General features: G+C 40.9%; 1 protein-coding gene and 1 pseudogene across 3 annotated transcripts in view; both read left to right on the plus strand.

Moving 5' to 3' along the window:
- DYM (dymeclin) overlaps positions 1 to 24,149 on the plus strand; it is a 334,659-nt gene that overhangs the window by 252,056 nt on the left and 58,454 nt on the right. For all 3 annotated transcript variants that reach the window (XM_048218645.2, XM_057313102.1, XM_048218650.2), the window contains 2 exons: positions 10,304 to 10,486; positions 19,826 to 19,939. In XM_048218645.2, the coding sequence (XP_048074602.1) occupies positions 10,304 to 10,486; positions 19,826 to 19,939 (297 nt within the window). The remainder of the gene's footprint in view (positions 1 to 10,303; positions 10,487 to 19,825; positions 19,940 to 24,149) is intronic.
- LOC130543925 (tropomyosin alpha-3 chain-like) lies at positions 722 to 8,865 on the plus strand (annotated as a pseudogene).

Genomic DNA, 24,149 nt, shown 5'->3' on the forward strand with positions numbered 1-24,149 from the left:
CCAGTAGCAATGATTCGATGATTTGTCTCCTCTGGTATGAAATTCAATCTGTATAATTTTCTGTATTCCCACACATCCTTGGATGCATTTCTGGGTTCTGTCTCCCACTGTTTTATCTTTCTGTGTATGGTGCCATTTCTAATATATTACCTAGTAATATAGCTTTGTACTCCATATTGTTCTGTTAGAAAATGTCATCCCGTGTTCTTTTTTAAAATTTTGGATGGTAGTTCCAGAGTTCACCCTTGAGTTTTAGTTTCTCCTCGCTCTTTCCTGTTTCTTGTGCTCTTTGCACTGTGGGTAGCGAGTCATATGCCTGAATGTCTGCCTCTGTAGGTTTTCAAAATGCATGCCCTGGACCTTTCCAGAATTGTTTCATCTTCTCTTCTCCAGTGCCGGTTTCAGCAGAACGTGATTTTTTCTTCTCTTTTTGGGTGGTTCTGAAGTAGGAGCCCCGAAGGTCCTCTTTGTGCTAAGGGAAGTCTGGCACTCATCTGACTTGACCCGTGAGACCTGTTTGATCTGACTCCACCTCTTGTCACCCCCCTCCCCCCACGTTTGACATTCTAGCCAAACTGGATTTCCTCCCTGTAACGTTGTCCACTTCACTGTTAGGCTTTCTGTACGTGCACTTCCTTCAGCCTTTTACCTCCCCGCCAGCTCGGACAGGTCTCTGCCTGTTAATAATAAGTAATCACAGTAACTACCGTGTAATGAGCACTTTATATCTGCTAAGCAGGACAGCAGATGTTTAAAATATATTATTTTTAATCATATCCTATAAAATAGGTAATATTCTAATTTTTCAGATGAGAAAGCTGAAACCCAAAGGACACATAGCTAGTAAATATTAAAGCCGGGGCTCAAATCCAGGTCTGATTCCAGAGCTTCTGTTCCTAACCACTCTGCTATACTTCTCCCCTTTCTCCCCAAGACCCCCAAGTGCTCCCATGGTGCCCCTACACCCCCCAGATTGAATCTCTTCTAAATGATAAGCCATGTGAAGGTACGGGCATGTGTGGGTCACTGCTCTGTCCGCAGCACCTACCACATCATACACTCTGTGTTACGTAGGAACGTATGATTTATTTTATGTGTCTCAATTTTCTATTAAATACCAGACATTATGTATAAGACAGTATAGTCTGGAGTGCAAAGTATGCCTATAAATGGGCACACCTCTGGTGATGTGGAGTTGGCTCATTCTGGTTAGGACTGGAGCTGGGTTTGGGTTTTGTCTTTAGAACACTACTCGTTTGACATTCCCCAGTGGTTGTTGCCTGTGCCTGAAGAGTGGGGCCTGGGTTCTGTTCAGTGTTGCTTAACCAACCTCTGCTTTCAGCAGTCGCTGCAGTGGAGTCAGAGAAGGGGTATCTCTGTGGTCTCGGTCCAGCCTCTTTCTTGGGGAGTCCCTGTATGTACCTGGGCCTTAGAAGTGGGGCTTTCTCAGCATCTTTGTCCCTCCTTATCTTGGCAGCTCTGTGTCTGTGGTTGGCCGACAGCGAGAGGTCCCTGCCCCTTCCCCAGTGGTAGCATAGGGTCCAGGTATAGCCTTCTGCACCCAACATGGTTTCCTGCCCTAAACCCCAGTGTTAGAGGGTTTTTGCTCAGTCCATCCACCAGCAGAAACAGATCTCTGCCTGTGTCTTGGAGGTGAGTTTCCTGCTTCTCATTCAGAGACAGATGGGTTCTGTTTCTGCTTCTCCCCCTACAAGCAGTGGACATTTCCCGGTGCTCTGGGCCAGTAGAGTTTGCTGCCCCAATAGCTTGAGGCTTTTGCTTAGCATGTGAGGGGGGGTCTGGGAAGCAGGGTCAGATAGAGGGCTCTTTCCCATCTCCTTCTCCACACCTCGTCATTCTCATGAGCACCTGGTGAAGACTAGTGGAAAAGAGCTTTCCAGGGAGTGCAAACCCCACTGTATCTGGGGCTCCAGCTTTCTAGACTGACACATTAGACCACACTTTAGCCTTTAAGAATTTATTGAAATCTTATCTGATTTCTTTCTGTCAACTTCCGTGGAGACCATGCCTTCCTCCTGTGCTCTGCTGAAAGCAAGAACGTTATCTGTGCTCCTTCTCTTTTTAGAGGGGCTGGTCCCTCTAGAGAATTCATTTCACTTGATTGCCTTCCAAAATCATTCTCTGATGGTCCTAGGAAGACTTATGATTTATTATTAAATTATCTGGCTTTTCTCACTGGTAGGATAAGAGAGGCAGTCTTTGCAATCCGAAGCAGAAGCCAGTCCGGGTCACTTAGAGTGCTTCCTCCCATCCCCCAGTGAGCCCATTTATTTTACATTTGGACGGGCTGAGGCCCAGACGGTGACTTGTCCAGTCTATGGCAAAACTGTGACTAGAACCCAATCTAGAGCTTCTCTCCACTGACTTGCAGCACCTCTGTTTTGCCTTTTTCCTTTTTTTTTTTTTTTTTAAACTGGGCTGTAGCTCTCCTGTATGTGATTCTTAGCACCACTGACTCTTCTTCCAGAGAAGGAATGAAACAAGGGCACCCAAGGATAGAGATTATTTCCCTTTTGTGCACTAACAATATCAAAGATAGTAAGCCTTGAAATTTAATGCATTCTAGAAGAACCAGTAGGTTCCTTGGTTTAGAGAATGATTATTTTCAAACCTCACCTTCTACATTTTACTCTCAAAGGGTATTTGTTGAGTGTTTTCCCTTCCAAACTAACGGTGACTCCGTTCAAGGTGCTAGGGTGATCTAAAGTAAAATTCTGGATTTTACCGAAGTTCGAGGTCATCCTAAAGCTTTTTCTACATTAATTACATGTTTGGTTACTCTAATAAAATTTGCTTTCTAAATTCAGTATTTTCCACAGTCTTTATGGAAGCTGAGACTTAAGAATAACTTCCACTCAGGTGAAGTGACTTAGCAAAGGTCACACATCTTGTTATTGGCAGAGCTGAGACTGTAATGGGGGGCTCTTCTCTCTGATGAGGGGTGAGGGAGAATGTCAAAGCCATTATCAAAAAAAGGATACATCTTCCTAGAGAGTTATTTTACTTTTCATAGGATGTGACAAAATAGTTCTTTTTATAATAAAACACCAATATATTTTGAAGAAGAATGGAAATGAACACTAATTCTTAAGGCAAAATATCAAATTTTAAAAAACGAAACAGAAAACTCGAGGCTTGGGTGTATGCTCATTCTCTCCCAGTAGGAGGGCCTGGGGAAGTAGGAGAAGGTACTGCCCTGCACCCCACTTTGTGCCCAGTGTGGGTAGCCTGCTAGGGTGATGTGATTGTTGGGAGCTGCAACTGAGTTGGATTCCATCGGAACATTCCTTTTTTGTGAGTTCTATGGCTGTTTTCCAAGTATGGAAAAACATGGAAAGTTAGCCAGTGTCCCCTAGCAGCCACCATTCTCTGGCCTTCCTGCCACCAGTAAGCATGTTTTCAATAACAGACTTCCCAGGCTTCTAGTGTAGGCTTGTGGGCCATGTTCAAACCCTGTCCAAGGAATGAAGAAAAAGACCACATCATTTTTACATCCCCCCATAAGAACGGTGGTGCCATAACTCTGCCTTCCCCCTCCCTGCCCCCCTTCGCTTGGCCCCCATATTATTAAGGTTACACATTGTCTCCTCTGGTCACAGGATTTAGTCTTCAGCTGTGGTTTTGCATGTAATATAAAGCTAATTCTTGCTATCAGAAGCTGGATATTTGGGGACAAATCCAGTTCTGTCTAGAAATAACGTGGTCACAAAGCTTTTTAGTATGTGTGCCAGTAAATTAACAGCATAAAGATAACAAGAGTCTATCACCAAATGATTGGCTTTGAAGGCCATTTGCACATTAACTTTAAAAAGAGGCTTGCCTGTGCATTTCCTCCCCCTTCTTCCCCACTTTGGCAAAGTCCCATTAATTTTGTTGAAGGTTTTATTTTCTGCTGAAAATGCAGGAAATTTAGACAACTCTCTTGGAACCCCCCCAAAACTAATACAAACAAGATACATATGCTTCTCTTAAGGAAACTAAAAATAAATGATTTGAAACTATTTAACTGTATAAATTCCCTCTTAAAAGGAAAAGGAAGTTTATATAATGAGGCAACTCTGAGTACTGTTGACAGGGTAAGATACTCCCATAACTGCCAGCTTGTCTGTTAGACATGAAATCACAACTTAGCACAGAACTTGTTTAGTGTTCATTACCAACATGGACAAAAACCATCAGAAGCATCTGAAAGTGGGACCATTTTTTTAGGGTACTTGTTTTAACATTTGAGATTTTCTGTAACAAAATAAGTATGCTTTTTTTTTTTTTTTTTTTTTTTGGAGAAGAAGGTCTGATCTGGGATCCATTTCTGGAATGGAAGCTGTATGTACTTAAAAAAAAAAAAAAGAAAAAAACGTGAATGAAAAAGATGTGATATTCTCCATGTATTTTGCTGTTCCACCAGTGAGCCATCAGATTTTATCTCTGACAAAGCCAATTTTGACACAATACAGAGGAAACATTGTTGGTTTTTAAAACATGTCTTTTTATAAAACCTTATATTATTCCATAAATGTAAGTCACCTTTTCTATACATCTCCTCTAGGGGACCAGTTTTGTAAATTAATGGAAATGGGATCTGGGGCTTATATTTAACACTAAGAAATGTGGTTCTGAGTTCTTCGTAGTTACCGTAATTGAATTAATTTATCAACTTTGAAAGGCATTTATCTTTTTGTTCTTTTTATAATAATGTCTAAGATTAAAATGATTTTTCTTCTTTCAAATACATTGTTTTAAAAAACACTCACATGATACTTATTGTGTGTTACATACTATTTTAAGGGCTTTACAAATGCTACCTCCTTTAATCTTCATGGGAAAAAAATCAAATAGCAACCTTCTCTAAATACCGTTTGATATTCTGACACCCAAATGGTGATGGGATTAGATAACATTTAGGTCTGCTTAAATACTGAGATTTGGACGATTTTGTAATTGTAAAGAAACTCTTAATCAAATTCATGCTACTTTTTCATCTTTTTACAAGTAGTGATTACTACCCAATAATGCTTTTTAGAAATGAAGCATAAAGGATTTCGTTTGCCTGTTGCCATTCATAGTAGATACCTGCCCCAGAATCTGATTCAGTCATAGTAGCAACTTAAAAGATTCAAATAAATTTTAAATGATAATTATTGGGATAGTTTTCCTTGGGAATTAAAATTAACCAGAAGTTTGATAATAGATAATTAGATCTCTTGGCACCTTCATGCTGTGAAGAAGTTCCTGCTGCCCAGAAGAGACCATGTACAGAATCAAAGACCCTGGTCCCCACTCTTTTCCTCACAAGCCAGCACCAACTTGCCAGCCACGCGGGCTGTCATGCCAGGAGATCCTCCAACCTCCAGTTGAGCATCCCCGTGTGAAGCCACAGGGAGCAGACCTACTGGCCCCATCAAGCCTGGCCCAAATTATTAGCAGCACAAATGATCATTGCTCTTCTAAGCTGCTGGCTTGGGAGTAGCTTGTTGCCCAGCAATAGGTGTAACTGATTTACAAGTCACAAAACACGACGGTAGCGTAAATGGAACGTACCAGCAGTAACAAATGTAAGTGAGTCAGACTCACTTAAAATTCAGAAACTTCTCAGGTTAGATCTACAAATTATAAAACCTAAGCCATGTAGTTGCTTTGAACTATATATATTTTCAGTAACACAGAAAGTTTGAAAATTAAAGGCTTGAAGGTTATAGATATACCTGGCAAATGCTTAAAAAAAAAATGAAGACGGTATAGCAGTATCAGTAAAACATACACTTTAATAAATGAATTGAGAGAAACATTACATAATGATAAAAATGTTTTTTGAAAGATGGCAATTACGAACCTAGAGTCACTCTGAATATATGAATCGCTTGGGAGAATTGATAAATCCTTTCCCATTTGGGGAAATTTTGACGTAACTATTCAGAAGTGATGACTCTTCCGGACGGTGAGTGTTGAACGGAATAATTATACGTGTGGGTGAGAATGAGGGCAAAAGCCTTCCTGCATTGTCAGCGTACGTGTATTGTCATTGCTCTTTAAGCAACGATCTAGCAGCATCTATTACAGTACAAATCCAATATTTTCACCAATCCCTGTCCTGGAATCTATAGAAATAGAAGGACAGATCTACCAACATGCTTATTGCACCCTTGCTCATAGAAGTAAGGAAACAGAAATAAATTGGATGCCTGTTAGTAGGAGAAATGTTGTGATACATTTTACATATGCCATAAACCAATAATACATTGCTGCTATTTTGCTTTTGAAATCAGTTTTCTTTTTCTTAAATTTTTTTTAAAGATTTTATTTATTTATTTGACAGAGAGAGCACAAGCAGGGGGAGTGGCAGAGGGAGAGGGAGAAGCAGGGAGCCCCCCGCTGCGGGGCTCAATCCCAGGACCGTGGGATCATGACCCAAGCCAAAGGCAGACACTTAACCGACTGAGCCACCCGGGTGCCCCTGAAATCACTTTTCTTTCAGAATGATTAAAAATAAAAACGTCAGTGAAGCGGCTGCAGTGCCGAGCAAAGGAGGCAGGAAGCCGAGTGGGAGCAGGGGCTGGGTGGGCACCATGGCCGGGATCACGACCGTCGGTCGAGGTGGTGAAGCGCAAGATCCAGGTTCTGCAGCAGCAAGAGGAAGAGGAGGAGCAGCAAGATGACGCAGAGGAGAGGGCCGAGCACCTGCAGTGGGGAGTGGAGGGGGAAAGGCGGGCCAGGAGCAGGCCACCTTGGCCTCCTTGGACCATAGGATCCAGCTGGTTGACGAGGAGCTGGACAGCGCCCAGGAGTGCCTGGCCACGGCCCTGCAAAAGCTGGAGGAAGCAGAGAAAGCCGCTGATGAGAGCGAGAGAGGTACAGAGGTTATTGAGAACCAAGCCTTAAAATGAAGAAAAGATGGAAGAGGCAGATCAGAAGTATGAAGATGTGGCTCGGAAGTTGGTGATTATTGAGGGGGACTCGGAATGCCCAGAGGAATGAGCTGAGCTGGCAGCGTCCCGTTGCCGGGAGATGGATGAGCCGATCAGACTGATGGACCAGAGCCTGAAGTGTCTGAGCGCTGCTGAAGACAAGTTCTCTGAAAAGGAAGACAAAGATGAGGAATCGATAAAGATTCTCGTGGATAAACCCAAGGAGGCAGAGACCTGTGCTGAGTTTGCTGAGAGATCAGTAGCCAAGCTGGAGAAGACAGTTGATGATTTGGAAGATAAGCTGAAAGGCACCAACGCGGAGCCCCTTTGTACACAAAGGAGGCTGGAACGGACTCTGCTTGACCTGAATGAGATGTCGAGCATCCCCATCCCGCCCTGCTGCTGCTTCTCCCTCTGACCCCCCGACTCTGCTCCAGCCTGCCTGGAGCTGGCCTTGAAACCAAGGGCTAAAATCTTTAACTGGAAGGCTGCTTTCTCTTTTTGCCGCCTCTCCTACCCCAACCCCTGTGTCTTTTCTTGCCAAACTGTCTCTGCCTCTCCCTAGAGATTCCAGTTGGGCTTGAGGCCGAGCACCGTTGGGAACAATGTCTAAGGGAATGTGAGCACAATGCAAAGTGTCTTTAAAAGCATGTCGTAATGTACACATTTTGTAATTATCTTTGTTGTTTTTGTTGACGTACCAACCATTTGTAAAACATTCCAAATAATTCCACGGTTCTGAAGCAGCAGTCTAGCCCCTTCCTCACATTTGGAAAGTAACTTTTCAGCCTAATGCATACTGCCCTCCCCACAGAGGAGGGAAAGCGGCAGAGGCCCACCTTACTGAGAGCCAGAGCCCAGAAAGACCTACTCTGGGAAACTCATTGCTCTGTCCAAAGTACCAGCCAAATTAGAGAGATGATTCCAGGAGGGGTTGGCCCAAAAAGTGTGGCTCAGGGTTTCGGCTTTAAGGTATCTTTGAGCAACTTTATTTTTAATTTTTTTTTTTTCCATCAGAAGTGACCAAGGGGTGGTTTGACTCCTCCCCAGCACAGTAATGGCGCCACTCCCTTTGGATCGGCTTGGTGTAATTTCTCATGAGCCGTCTACCATGCGTAATTCTGATCTTTGTGTCTCTGTATTTCGTGTTTTTCCCCTCTGGCTGCCTTCAAAATTTTCTCTTTGTCTTTGGTTTTCAAAGTTTAAGATGATGTGTCTACCTGTGTGTTTTTATTTTGTTTTGTTTCGGGTGGATTTGGGGGATATTCTCCGAACTTCTTGGACCGCTGTTTGATTCTTTCATTATTTTAATGCTCAGCCATTACCTCTTCAAGACTCTGTTAAGTCCACTGTTGAACCCATCTAGGTGTTCTTTACTGCTAACACCATGTATCTTTTAAATTTTAGCATTTACATTTGTCACTTTCTTATAGTTTTCAACTCCACTGAAATTCCCCATCAGTCCAAACATATGTATACTCATAGTAGATTTTGTAAATCATAGTTTGTTTAAATTTCTTGTTTGATATCTTTATTATCTTTGTATCACTCAGTGTGATGCTGCTGATTACTTTGTCTCTTGGATGTGGGTTGTTTTTACTTGTTTTTGTTTGTCTCGTACATTTTGGTTGAATGCGGACGTTATACTTTGTATATGTTGTACAGGCGGAGATCAATTGTGTGGGAGTAAGCATAGCTTTTTATTCGCTGGACCAGATAGTAAATATTTTTTACTTTGCAGGCCATACAGTCTTTGAGGTATACTTCGTCTGTCACTGATAGATTAATTTCTTTCCGTTAATATTTACATGGTATATATCATTTTCCATCCGTTTGTTTTCGACCTAACTATATTTGAAGTGAGTTCTTATAGGTAGCATATGGTTGGGTCTTGTGTTTTTTATCCACTCTGCCAATCTTTAGTTTTAACAATTTAGAACATTTGCAATTAATGTAGTTATTGATAGATATGTTAGAGCTTAAGTCTGCTGTTTTACTATCTGTTTTCTGTTTGTTCCCTCTTTTTCTTATGTCTGTCTTGTTTTTCTGCCTTCTCTATATACTTGAACAGTTTTTTAGAATTCCATGTTGATGTATGTATAGTATTTTTGTGTGGATCTCTGGGTAGATTTGCTCTAAACAGTATCTATGCATGACTTGTCACATTCTAGTATTGTTGACATTTAACAGTTCAAGAGAAAAGTAGAAACCTTTTCTGTCTTTACATCCCTTTGCCCTCCCTGGTTTATAATATAATTGTCTTAGATATTCTCTTATATACATTGCGAACCACATCAATGTTTAATTTTTTACTACAACTTTGAAACATAATTTAGAAAACTCAAGAGGAAAAAGAAAGTTTATTGTATTTACCTGTATTTTTGCTCTTTCCGTTGTTCTTTTTTCCAAGAGATTTGTTGATTGTTTTTGCTGTCTTGTGACTATTTCATGTTTAGATTCCCAAAGACTGTTGACTGAGGAAAAAGAGACAAAACAATAGGCTATTTATCTGTAAATAGAAAGATTGAAATGACAGTGTAGAGAAGTGAGGTCATGTTCTGAATTAGGCACTTTTCTTGGACTTGGTAAGACCCAGCCACCACTTTACACTGTGAAAGTCTAATGATTTAAGGTGATGCCATGATGAGAAGGCGAGGAAGGATCTAGTAAGTGAGAGGCTGAGGAAGCCCCAAATTTCCTTCCAGATGGGCAAGTCTGTAATTTATTATGTTCGGTTCCCAATTATGAGCATCTGAGTTCAAAAGATTTTTACTCATATACTTTAGTAAGTGATAAACCTAATTCTAAAGATTCTTTTTTTTTTTTTTTAATATTTTATTTATTTATTTAACAGAGAGAGCCAGCGAGAGAGGGAACACAGGCAGGGGGAGTAAGAGAGCAAGAAGCAGGCTCCCAGCGGAGGAGCCTGATGTGGGGCTCGATCCCAGAACTCTGGGATCACGCCCTGAGCTGAAGGCAGACGTTTAACGACTGAGCCACCCAGGCGCCCATAATTCTAAAGATTCTTGACAAAAGTCACCTGGAAGAGTTCTTTTGCATTATCTTTTCAGTGTTATAATTTTTTTAAGATATTTATTTATTTATTTATTTATTTATTTATTTATTTATCAGAGAGAGAGAGCACAGACAGGAAGAGTGGCAGGCAGAGGGAGAAGCAGGCTCTCCTGTTGAGCAGGGAGCCCGTGCGAGACTCGATCCCAGGACCCTGGGATCATGACCTGAGCTGAAGGCAGACGGTTAATCCACTGAACCACCCAGGCGCCCCAAATGTTATAATTTTAAAGCAGTTACTCTTGTTCTGATTAATTCTGTGTTAAAGAGAAAAACACTGTGGTGTGTGGCTTTTTTTTCTTTATTAGGCACAAGACCTGAATGTCATCGAAGAAGTGATTCGAATGATGTTAGAGATCATCAATTCCTGCCTGACAAATTCTCTTCACCACAATCCAAACTTGGTATACGCACTGCTTTACAAACGCGATCTCTTTGAACAGTTTCGAACTCACCCTTCATTTCAGGATATAATGCAAAATATTGATCTGGTAAGTGTAAATGGAGACGTTACGATTCTTTTTTAAGTATCAAAGCAGCAAAAGTTCAACAAACCTTGACAAAAAACTATGAAAGTTAAAATCCCTACTTTGAACATAAAGTATATTTGTAGTCTGTTCTGCCATGAGAATTATATTCTCTCTGTGTGTGTATCCTTTGCCAGTTTTTCTGTTGTTTATCTTCATGCAGATGCTTGATGTGTTCTGGATTCTAGGCAGATTTCTTGATTACGTGTTACATCCAGTCACAAAGACAGCTATAGACTTTCAGGCATAACTCTGAAACGCTTCTCAAAATGGTCAAGCAGAGCCGAAGAAGTTTGCGTTTCCATCCTTTTCTCGGAGCTCTGCTTCCTGCTTCCTGCTGCAGCCGTGTTGTGCTCTGTTCTCCTGCCCAGCTGCAGCATCTTCTTGGGGATTTCCTTCACTTGGCTCCTTTGGTTGACATTGGCTTCTGTGTCTTCCTCTTTCTTAGTTTCCTGCTTCACGTTGGCGGGAGCATAGACTGCGTAGTGGCTTTCTGGGAAAAGGGTATGAGTGAGGTATATTTCATTTTAATTTTCAATTTATAGATAAAGAAACCAGCTTAGAAAGATTCTTACTTGCTCACAGTCACACATTCAGAAAGTCATAGAGCCAGGACTCAGACCAGGCAGTTCGATGAGAAAGCCCATGCCCCTGTTTGTAATCATCAAGCATAACTACTGTACCCTTCACTAAATGTTCCCACAGTTTCTCACTCACTGCCTGAAAACATCGAGCCATATCCACAAACCTGGAGACTTCACTGTTCACTTTCTCTCTCAAGATCACTTCTGATGTCAAATCAGTCTTTATTCCACCAGTGATAGAACTGAGAATCCTTCTTAGTAACAAGGCGATTAACAGTTGACGTCCTTAAAAATATCTCGGAAAGACCATATTCGTTTTGGAAAAGACACACGAGAACCATGAAAACTTAGTCTCCTTTGAAAGAAGTGAAGATCAGGGCGAAGGTGAGGAAACACAAGGGACCCCACTGTGTCACACGGTACATGACCATATGGAGATGGAAGCAGGGTGTTAGTTGGACTTACACCCAGTGCTCAGTTGCCTTTGGCTGGCAGAAGAACGGGCCACTTACACTTCCCTGTGTTCAGGGAAAAGGGCGTCTATGGTAAACATTTGGCCATATGCTGTTATGTGCTTCTTAAAACTAGACAAATAAATGCCTGAATGTTGTTGAGCACCTGCTAAGTGCTAGGAATGAGGCTAAGTACTTCCGTATACATCTCTTTTTTCTTCTCCCTCCCCCCTTTTTTTTTAACACATTCTTCTTAAACCAATAAACAGTAAACTAGGTATGATTATCCTGCTTGATGGATAAGAAAACCAAGATGTTGAGAGATAGTTTCTCAGGTGATTTTCACACAAATCCCAGCCTAAGAATCATTGTCTTAATGATGATTATATATTTGCACGGGTCTTGATTGCGGGTAATTTGCATATACAGTGTCTCATGTGACCCTTAAGCCATCCCTGTGAGTGAGGCAAAGCAGGGCTCGAGGGGAAAAGTGGTTGGCCCAGGGTCACTTAGCCAGTCAGTCCCTCAGCCAGGCCTTGAAGCCAGGTCTTCAGATTAGAAACTCCACGCTTTCAGGGTTCACTTGGATAAACCTAGAGTAAGATTTCGAATGAGCACGCTTTCTGACAACTTTTTGTTGAATACTGCCATCCAAAATAGTGCAGGCACAATGGAAGTTCATTCAAAAAGCATTTTAAACTCTTTTGCATATTTTGAAAAGAATGCCATGAGAGAGATATAAATAAAATCTCTACTTTTTGCTTCTTTCAGCACTTTGCCTTCCCCTTCCGTGCCCTAAATGCCCCTGAAATTTGGCTCAAACAAGCCTTTGCTATATCTTTTTTCATAGAGTTAACCTTGAAAAGTATTGGCAAAGGAGACTATGAATTACTGTTATTTTTAGCTGACAGGGAGTTCAGAGTTGATATTTTTCATTAAGACATTCAGCAGTGTTGAATATCTGAGACAGGAGGGACTAACCTCGGAGCACTTTTAACTTCTGCGGATCCTTCCAACGTGTTTTCCAAATGACCAGATTTCTGTTAGCTGCTGCTGTATATCCTCCCCTCGAGCGCACAGGTGATATGATCTGGCTGAATTAAGTAACAGGACAATAGAATTGTAACGCCAGCTGGGAGAAGCTGTGAAAGGAATTTCACGGCTAACTATAAGGGAAGAGCAGGGGCAGTGAACAGCAACAGTTGTGTAGTGTGTTGAAGGCAAGAAGGGTTTTTATCTCTGGACGGTATAAAAGTCATTTTAGATTTTGTGTATTTCCAAACCCAGCCATTCTTACTGAGCTCCAGACTGGTGTGTTCAGTTGCCTACCCGACAATCCCACAAATGTTGAAGAAGGTTAAATCAGAATTCTTTGTTTTCTTCAAAAAATCAAACACAAAATAAATCAGCTCTTTCTTCTGCCGTCTTCCTTTGTCTCAGTAAATGACATCAATATCTACTGAATTTCTTAAGCCAAAAAAAAAAGAAGAGGAATAATGAGTGCTGGTCGGAATAGGGGTGGGAAATTGCAAGTCCAAAGAGCACAGTCAGGGAGGCCTCTCTGAGAAGGTGCATCTGAGCCAAGACTTGAAGGAGGTAGAGAGTGAGCCATGCAGATATCTAGGGTCAGAGTGTTCCAGGCAAAGAGAACATAGGGGTGGGATGGGGGTGGGTCTGTGTCTCCCTTGGGAGCGATAGGTAAACCTGCTTACAGACCATTATAAAAGATTTGGGTTCCCTAAGCTCAGAGTTCTCTTCCTATAATGTAACCCACTACATGTGAGGGAGTCATCCATCCCTCATCGAACCACCTTTGTGCAAATTGGGGCTTGGGGAACCCATAAAAAAATGCTAATGTTCTGGTCACTGCTGGTAACAGCTGTCCTTCATCACTGACCCAGAAATCTCCATATATCCTTCCAGGATCCACAAAACAGTGACTGACTTGTTAACTTGCAGATAGGGCAAAATTATTCAGTGCTTGACAATGTGAAATGGTATAATATTATTTGAAGGTAGGCTGATAATTGCAAGATGAATATTATAAACTCTAGGCCAACCACAAAAAAAGAAAAGAGAGAGAGAGAGGGAACTGGTATGCCAAAGATGGAGATAAAATAGAATTATAAATTATATTTAATCCAAAGGCAGGTGGGAAAAGCAGACTAAATAATAGTCCAAAGAGAAATGACAAGCAGTGTGGGAGATTTAAATCCAGTCATGTCAACAATCACATTAATGCCTCAATTAAAAGAGACTTTCAGAGTGGATAAAAGGTAAAATCTATGTGCTGTCTATAAGAAACTCACTGTGAATAGAAAGAATTAGGTAGGTTAAAAGTCAAAGGCTGAAGTTTTATCACGCAAGCCCTAATTAAAAGAAAGCTGGAGTGACTATATTATCAGCAAAGTAGACTTCATTAAAAGAAGCATTACCAGAGATAAAGAGGGACACCATGTAATGATAAAAGGGTCAATTTAGCAAGGGAACATAACAACGTCAGATGTGGATCCATCTAACAACAGAGCTTTCAAAATATGCGAAGCAAAAACCGATAGAATTGCAAGAAGAGATTGGCAAATCCTTAATTATAATTGGAGAAGTCCTCACTTCTTTCTCAGTAACTGATACAATAAATAGAAAATTACTAACAATATAGAAGACCCAAACAATACTGCCAACTTGATTTAATTGGCATTTATAAAACTTTGCACCCATCATCATCAGTGTACATGGAACAGTCCCTGAGGTAGACCATACACAGGACCATAAAATAAACCTTAACAAATTTAAAAGACTTAAAATCATAATAGAGTATGTTGTTTGACCACAATGAAATTAAGCTAGTAAGAAAGTAAGAAAGGTATCTGGAAAATACCCCCAAATATGTGGAAAGTAAGCAGTACACCTGTGTATCAGAGAGGAGGCCAAAGGCAAAGAGAACATATTTTAAACTTAGCAGAAAAGAAACTGTAATATATCAGAATTCGTGGGATACAGCTAAAGGACAATTTATAGTATTAAATGCTTCTATTCGAAAAGAAGAATATCTTTTAAAAGAAATCTTAAATAAATAAGATTGCACATTAAGAAACTAGAAAGAGTAAATTTAACCCAAAGTAAGAAAAAGGTAGGAAATAATAAAAAAATAAGAACAAAAAAGTCAATGAAATTAAAAAGGAAGAAAAGAAAATCATTGATACCAAAAGCTTGTTATTTGGGAGGGAAAAAAACCTACCACTATAAAACTGATAAATCTGTAACCAAACCAATCCAAGAAGAAGAAAGAAAACACAGATTACCCATATCAGGAATGATAGCGGGAACATTGAAAGGCTAATAAGGTAGTATTATAAATAAGTTTCTGGCAATAAATTTGATGACTTGGATGAAATGGACAGATTCCTTAAAAGGCACAAACTTTCAGAGCTTACTCATGAAGAAATAGATAATCTGAATAGTTCTATATCTTTAAAAGATACCAAATTAGTACTTAAAAATTTTCCAACAAAGAAAACTCCAGGCCTGGGGCGCCTGGGTGGCACAGCGGTTAAGCGTCTGCCTTCGGCTCAGGGCGTGATCCCAGCGTTACGGGATCGAGCCCCACATCAGGCTCCTCCGCTATGAGCCTGCTTCTTCCTCTCCCACTCCCCCTGCTTGTGTTCCCTCTCTCGCTGGCTGTTTCTATCTCTGTCAAATAAATAAAATCTTAAAAAAAAAAAAAAAGAAAGAAAACTCCAGGCCTGGATGTCTTCACCCTTGAATTCTACCAAATTTTTAAGAAAGAAATATTACATGGAACACTACGTCAAAGACGAATGATGTACTGTATGGTGACTAACATAACATGATAAAAAAATTTTTTTAAAGAAATATTACTATTCCAGTACAAACTCCTCCAGATAATACAAGAAGAGGACATACTTCCCAACTTATTTTATGAGGACATTATTACTCTAATGCCACTCCTAGACAAAGACCTTACAAGAAAAGAAAATTATAAGTCAATATCACTCATAGACACAGACACAAAAAAATCCTCAACAAACTACTAGCAAATCAAGTCTAGCAATGTATCAGAAGAATAATGCAGCATGCTCAGTTATCATATATCTCAGGAATTCAAGGCTAATGTAATGCACAACATTAAAATACTAAAGAATTAAAACCATACGATCATCTCAGTGCGTGCAGAAAAAACATGTGTCAAAATTCAGCATTCTTTCATGATAAAAGAAAACTTTGCAAACTATGAAAACTTCCTCAACGTACTGTTTAAATTTTCTGGAAATAATAAAATATTTTGAAAGAGGAAAGTTATACGTATTCACCAAGTAAAAACAGAAGAGTTTTAAATTGACCCTCATTATGTATTAAACTGATAATGATCATGTTGGTTTTAACCAGCAGACTTTCCCGGAATTTACTTTCAGTCGATCACACTTGCTGCTTCTGTCTGGTTTGATTTTTCCTTAAGTTTCACATGTATTATAATTGTTTCCTATGTGATAGGTAGGGCAACTTTTTCATTTTATAAATGAAGATACTGAGATATACCTATCTCATGATAATGACAGAAGCTGACATTTCATGAGCCCTTACTGTGTGCCAGGCATTGTTCTTTGCACTTCGAAGGTGTTAACTTATTTAATTCTAACAGGCCCCCTCCACGAGGCAGGCATTCTGTCTTTGCTCACTTATAGATCAGGAAACCAAGGCACCAGCAAGTTAAATAACCTGTCTACGTTTATAAGCAGAGCTGGGAATTAAACTCAAGCTTCTGACACCTGGTAGGCGCTCTGAGCCACTGCATGACTTTGCATATGGTAGCTCGTAAGTATCAGAGGCAGGACCCAGACTACACCTTCTGACTTTGAGCACTTCACAGTCTACACTACCGTGATGTCTAATCTGTTCGATTATGCCTGTTTAATCTGCTTCTTGTCCTCCAATTACATTGCGTCTTTCTTGAAAATACCTATTTTCTTTGTAAATCTTCTGGAGATCTCTCCCACTGAATAGGTTGTTAACACATGTATTGATTAAGACACAAAAACTTGAGGAAAAACCAAAGATCAATGAGAAAACATGTGTATTTTACTTTTCAAAACATGTTTATTGTCTTTTATAAAAGAAAAGAAATGGCTTAGCTCTCTACTTTTACCTCTTGGAAGAGTGGCCGTTTAGCAAGCAAGAATGCCTCTCTGATACAAAACCTCATCTACCCTACAAAAGCTGCTCGTTTCTTTTTTTTTCTTTCTTTCTTTCTTTTTTTTTTTTTTTTTTTTTTTTTTAGCTTCTCATTTCTATAAATCTGTGTTCTAGTGATCACTCACTGGTTTCATAATAAGTAGTTAAATGTGATTTTGACATTACTCAAAGGGTGCAGCTGATTAATCAGAACATGACCTTGGATAATTATGTTCACAACTAATAGCATAATTGAAGGTAATGTGCTGTACTTAGATTTCAGGAATTGTGGCCAAATATGGTGGGTGGAGGGAAGCTGTGTAACACCCACGGAGAAGAACCTTCCTCTGAAAGGTTGCCTTTGAATTGCACTAATATATCATTCATTCCCATTTCGCTAAAGGTTTCACTCTAAATTTTTTCTGTTATTGACTGTATCTTCTGCAAACATTTTCAGAGGGGAAAAGGTTCATCAGTCTTAACCATTTTAATGGTTCCTATGAAAGTTGATAAAAAGCCACCTACCTGTTAAAATCATCATTACTAAATGTGCTGTTGTCTGCAAAATTCGAACTAGGTGATAGGAAATACAAGTTGTATCTTTGAATAAATTGTTTCACATTCTTTATCAGCTCTTTGGATTATGATGAGAATGAATTACTAGAGGAATACATGGTCCGTAGTAAACATGCAGTAGATGTCCGTTCCCTTTGTTTTTGATGCATACATTTACTTCTCTTCTGGAAGTTGGTAGTCGTTATCATCTTTTAAAGTAGCGTGCGTTCAAATGAAAGAACAGAATATCAGCTTAGATGCCCTTCAACAGTGACTGGATTAAGAAATTGTGGTCCATATATACAATGGAATATTACTCAGCTATCAAAAAGAACGAGTTCTCAACATTTGCTGCAACATGGACGGCACTGGAGAAGATAATGCTAAGTTTTCACTTAAGCAGAGAAAGACAATTATAAGATTTCTCTCATCTATGGAACATAAGAACTAGGAAGATCGGTAGGGAAAGAAAGGGATAAAGAAAGGGGGGGTAATCAGAAGGGGGAATGAAGCATGAGAGACTATGGACTATGAGAAACAAACTGAGGGCTTCAGAGGGGAGGGGGGTGGGGGAATGGGATAGGCCGGTGATGGGTAGTAAGGAGGGCACGTATTGCATGGTGCACTGGGTATTATACGCAACTAATGAATCATTGAACTTTACATCAAAAACCAGGGGTGTACTGTATGGTGACTAACATAACATAAAAAAAAAAAATATCAGCTTAGGACATACAAATGAGAGCCAGTTTGAAAAAAGGAAGTTACTTAGAAAGTGAGTCTCCTGCCTATACTCCACAGCTGTCCTGGTGGGAAGGCGATTTCCTTGAGGCTTAGAGGCAAGTCTGTGTAGACCACAGACTGAACCGAAGTAGATTCCCATTGCATGACTTCGTTCTTTGTTGATCTGACGTGTCTGTACGCTCTCACGTTGGTCTGAAGTATCTTTGTTCGAATGCTGTGCAAGCTGCTTAGCTTCGAGTACACACATTTTGTTGTCTCCATCAGCAGTCTCCAAAGTGGGTGGGTCCACATACCCCAGAGGTTGCGCCCACAGTCCGTAGAAGCATGGGAAGAGAGTATCAGAGCTTTTCTTTCTTCGCCTAAAAATAAACAGGTCGAGTTTTCCTAATTTTTAGTATTGGCACGGACAACCTGCCAGGCTTTAGCTGTGCCCGCTGCGGTACTCTAGGTATCCGGAGGAGGAGAGGGGAGTTCTTGAAATTGGAAGGCTTGGCTGACACTCTCACCTTTCATTCACTTATAGGTCCTTGTAATGTATATTATTCACTGTTATAATATCTAGATTTAAGTAAGTAAACCCTCTAAAATGGAGGATTGGTATGGTTCCTGCAAAAGAACCGCAAGTCAAAGGCAATACAACAATATAAGTACACGTGACAAGAAGGAGATAGCAGAGCTGATGTCCCCCTCGTCCTAGAACAGGTGCTACATTACAGGGTAGAAGCAGTGATGCACCAGTCTCATCTCACCGGAGCCGAACGCACAGAAATGATCAAGCAGCATGTTTGCGTTACGGATTCGGATTTACTATGATAAACAGTGTTCTTTGACCAATACTGTGTTTGCTGTTGATAATGTGAAGCCTTCGGGTTTAGTAAGACATAGAGAGCTAATCATCCAGATTAGTTTTAATGATCATATTTTAAAGAGTATAAAAACTATTTTGTTTCTACAGTTAGGTAATCTTTTTAAACTAGTTTTTGTCTTTTACATATAAAATAGAAAACCTGTAAATGGAAATGTTTAATTTTTTTAACAAAACACTTTTATATTTTTACATGTCTGACTATAAATACTTAAGGTTACTCTCTTGAATAAAAAAAAAGACGTATAGTCTTCTTGATTTATTAACATCATGATCTTAAAATGATTTCCTCAAAAAATAATGACATTCTTTTAGTTTTGAGGGACAGATGTTAAAGGACAGTGTTATGTTCAGAATGCTCCTGTGTCACTAGCGTCGTGCTCCGCAGTGCAGGCTGTGCTGGGACACGAAACAAAAGAAGTCCTAGCTTGCTGTTCATTAGCCCTGTTGCTCAGGGATAAGAGCGTGGTGAATAAATTAAATTCATAAACCATCCCCCAAACATCATTTTAGCCATTATCTTCAAATTCCTTTCTCATTAAGCCTTTTTTTTTTTTAGAGAGTTACTAATAAGCCTCAAAATTGGTAGGTTTTAAGCTTTAGCTTTCTCTTCCCACCTTCTGAGGGGCGCTGCCGTCTAACTGAAATCTAAATAAATGGGAGGGGAGGCCGCACCCTGGAAGAGCAGAACTCAGGAGGCTGGCCGAAGCCACGGTGCGGGTCATCGGCCCCGAGCCGTCAGAGGCTGGCTCGGGCGCGGTCATCAGACCCCTTCAGACAGGACCGCGAGGAGGAGAGCTGGTGAAGTCAAGCCAGGCTACTCGAGGAAGTGGGACCACCATGTGAGCAAGGCGCCTCCTAAAAAGACAGCTTGTACATCTACTTGTTTAAAAAAGAACACTTTCCATTCCAGGTGATCACCTTCTTCAGCTCACGATTACTGCAGGCGGGAGCTGAGCTGTCAGTGGAACGGGTCCTGGAAATCATCAAGCAAGGGGCTGTCGCGCTGCCCAAAGACCGGCTGAAGGTAAGCCCGGGGAAGGAAACCCGCACTGGAGAATCGCTTGGGCTGAGCGTTCGAGCAGGCTCTAGCCTGAGTCGTCCCACTTACTAGTACTTGTGCTAGAAAAGGCTCTGTAAATACTGCCTCCTCTACCCCATACTGGTACAAAAAACAGTGATACAGAGGGAGTCTGACAGTCTTCCCACAGAAAACGGCCAAAGAAGGACTAACACCTTCATACACTCAGTGATTCATATACTGTGAATAAAGAAGCTCCTTACTTTTTTGTTTTTTTGACCCAGTGAAATAATTCGGTCTTGTAGTATCAAGGGTTGATGGGAAGGCACTGCTGGTGGTAGTGGTGCTGACTACAGCACTGGCCCGCACATGGTGTGTCCTCAGTGCTCCGTGGAGCTCTGAGTGTCTTAGTTACTAATTCATTCCGTCCTCACAAGTCTTAGAGGTCGGTAGTGTTTTGCCCTAACTTTGCAGATGCACAGAAAGGTTAATGACTTACCCAAAACCACACAACTAGAAAACTGTGGAACTGGGAGATTCGTACTCAGGCAGTCTGGCTTCAGAGTCCATGTTCCGGATCCCCACACCGTTCACTGCCTGCCTGCATGTAGCTCTGGAAAGAGAAGCGTTTCTTGGGTAGGTAGGGGAACTTGTATATCTTAAGAAGGCACTTCCAGGGGCGCCTGGGTGGCGCAGTCCGTTAAGCATCTGTCTTCGGCTCAGGTCATGATCCCAGGGTCCTGGGATCGAATCCTGCGTCAGTCTCCCCGCTCAGTGGGAAGCCTGCTTCTCCCTCTCCCTCTGCCTGCCACTCCCCATGCTTGTGCGCTCTCTCACGCTCTCTGTCAAATTAAAAAAAAAAAAAATTTTATTAAAAAAAAAAAGAACGTACTTCCATTTGCATGTTAGCATGTTTCCAAAGTGATCTCATGATATAAAACTCACACTCCAAGACTAATTTTCTCATAAGAAAAGATGTGAAGGGAACATCCTGTGGGGACATAGGAATGTACAGCACTAGAGCCTATTTTTGCTTTAATGCTTCTTACTAATGTTTGCCTTCATCACCTCTAATTTTTTTTAGAGTGCTCGTTCCTAAATTAAAAACACAGGGCATCCTAGTGCGACGTGTGGCCTTCTTCATCAGAGTGTTTTATCACGACTAACTTCTGTTCCAGGGTTACTGTTTTGGGGGCCGTGTTTTCAGCTCTCACAGAGCAGCACTGCTGCTGGATGCTTGAGAGGGATTGTTGTAGGAGATGAAAATATTTGCAGTTATAACAACAGAGTTTACAAAATAATAGCACGTGAGTCATCAGAACCACTTAGAGAAGTTCCATGGAAAGGAAACAGCGGTGGGGCTCGTGTTTGTCGGCTGGGGTGGTACCGCCGTGTGGCAGGAGCATGAACACTGATGACAGCTCACCCGACCCTCCCGCTCGGACTTGCCTCGCTTCCTGACAGTTCTCTAAATGTAAGGAATTCATATGGTCTCCACTCTTACGTAAAGCGAGACTTCAGAGGGTTTTTTTGTTCTGAGGGCATGTGTGTGTGCGTGCGCACTTTTTTCCAGTTTACTTGAACTACTCCATGGGAACCAGTACAGAAATCCATGAAGATTGGAGTGGCTGCTCGCAGGAAGTGGTGGATCTTGGTGTCTAAGCTAAGTCGAAAGAGAAGTGGAGCTATCAGGAGGCTGGAAGGAAAGGGTCACAGAGGCATCGGGAAGGGGATTTTGAATACAAGCAAAGAGTGGGTGCGGTGGAAGTCATGGAGAGGGGGCTAACGAACAGTATATTTAGACTGAAGACATCAGAAGTGGAGCACATCTCGGTGATGACATGGCCTGGCTTCGGCCACGGGTGAGGGATGGAAGTGCTATGCCTGTGAATGGAAGTCAGTGTGGTTGGGCCAGCTCATGAATGGGAAGCCAAGGAAGGGTCATTCGCATAGGCTTCATAGTCCCTCAGGACAATAAGCCATGGAGTGGAGGGAAAGACTGTGAGCCAGATGCTGGAGTCAGCGGGCCTGTAGCCTAGAAGGCAGTAGGGGGCAGCTGCATGGACCAGAGGAAGCTGGTCCCAGCCTCCTAGGAGCTGTCCCTCCCTCAATTTGTTTTTTTTCTGATGTTTTCACATGATTACATTGAAGTTATGCATATTTGACAAAAGTACCCTAGGTACTTAAGGGTAGAGGAATAATAGCCAGGAAACAATAATGAAAGCAAAGCACCAACCCCATCTCCAGACCCTGAAGTCTGGAATGTGAAAGAATGAGCAGGCTCTAACTTCGAAATGCTCCTGGGGAATCAGACTCCCAAGGGGAGAGCCAGGTTTCACTTAAAGAAGAAGTAAGGATGGAAGATTGCATGCAAGGACTGAGAATGTAGGGATATTTAGCAAGCCTGAAATAGGCGTTCAGAAGGGCACTGTGGAATATGGGAGCCATGTGGCCGAGCATCACGTTAGTGAACAAAGCTGTGTCCTGTTTCTCCTCAAACTTTTGCCCACTGATTTTATCATCCATCAGTGGATCCTACCTGCACAGTTCTACTGTGGCAGTCACCTAATAATAATTTTGTATTTTGTTATAGATTATAATTCAGTACTATCACTTATTTACTTTGTTGCTCAAATTGTTCTATCCTTGGCCCGTGGGAGCTCCTCCAGGTTGGATCCGGTGTCCCTCTGACTTGCCCCCTTCTTGTTTTGAGCACGCCTCTACTTTTCTGGGGCACAAGATATTTCGGACTCATCTTGTGTTTTTCCTGCCCCAGTCCTGGAATCAACTACTTCTCCAGGGAGCTCTGGTTCCCCCTTCTTTTTCTTTTTCTTTTTTTAATAAATGGTATTTCGGAAACAAGTCCTAGGCACTAGGCCACCTTCTTAGAACTTTATGTACCATTCCACTTGCTCATCCTTCCCCCATCTCCTTTCTGTTCTGTGGACGGCCACTGCTTCTTCACTGTGCTGTCAGACCAGGTACTTTTCTTCTTTTGTATCTGTCCCTCCCCGGTGATAAACCTTAGCTCCTATCTTCTGGCTTATTGCGCATTACTCATGTCTTTAGTCCATTTTTTCCTACTCTTTCCAATCCCAGATTTTACTTTCTAATTCCTTTGGTGAATGCCCCTGACCCAAAGGCCCCTCCATGGGCCATAGCAGATACTGAAAGTTAATTAGTTCTCTACAGTACTTAAAGTGAAGTGAATTATAGTATACAGGCTATATATTTGAATGTTAATATGTTGTTCATTCATTATACTATATCCAGAAAAAAAGTCTTGTCTATATTGGAGATAGTAACATATAAATGAAAATATAACTCTTTGTTTTTCAGGATTATGGCTAAAGAGAGAGATTAATTGATCTGTGGGAGGTCCCAGGCCAGTTAACTCTTATTTAGAGCAAGATTCTATGGAGACCAAGGTCATGGATAAATCCCTTAGGTGGGCCAGTTCATTTTTGTTCTGAAACATAGCAAGAGACAATACTGCTGACGCTAGCTTACCATCTCACTCTGTGGTTGCAAGAGGGACAGATGATGGAGGAGGGATGATTTAGTTTAAAAAAAAAAAAAAAAAGAATAGAGAAGCAAGAAAGCTATCCCCAGTACTAGAAAAGAAACTAAAGTTATATTTATTCACAGATGGTGAGTCAGCCTCAGTTGGTTTAAATGATAGCACATTATTACCACAGATGTTACCAGGAAAAAAAAAAAGCTGTTTATCTTTATAATCAAGTCTTATCTCAATTATTTTAATCATCTTTTTGGATTGCGTGTTTATAATAAAACGAATCACTTAAAATCTCTAGAGTTTAATTCGTAGAATACTGCTGTATCTAGAGCTGATTGAAAATTCAAGCTGTGTGTTGAATAATATTTGTATTATACAACATGACAGCACATTATTTTGCCTTTTGGGTGGTTTACTAATATATACTGATAAAATAATTGTCGGGTATGTAATAATAGTTTTGTATGCAAGATTGATATAAAAGAGGTTGTTTGAAATTGGAAATGCTGTTTTAATAAGGTCTTCATGAAAGTGTGGAATAGTATGCAGTTATTGATTTGTTCTTTCTTAAAATATAAATTAAACATTAAGAAAATTCAGAATTCTTTCCAGCTACCCTTTGGGTTGTGAAGAGGAGCACAGTGCTTCTTACTCATGAGAAATAGCTAATGTCAACTGAAAATGAGCCAAAAGTTTTTG

Source organism: Ursus arctos, unplaced genomic scaffold (assembly GCF_023065955.2).
Source record: "Ursus arctos isolate Adak ecotype North America unplaced genomic scaffold, UrsArc2.0 scaffold_17, whole genome shotgun sequence".
In the NCBI taxonomy this organism is placed as follows: Eukaryota; Metazoa; Chordata; class Mammalia; order Carnivora; family Ursidae; genus Ursus; species Ursus arctos.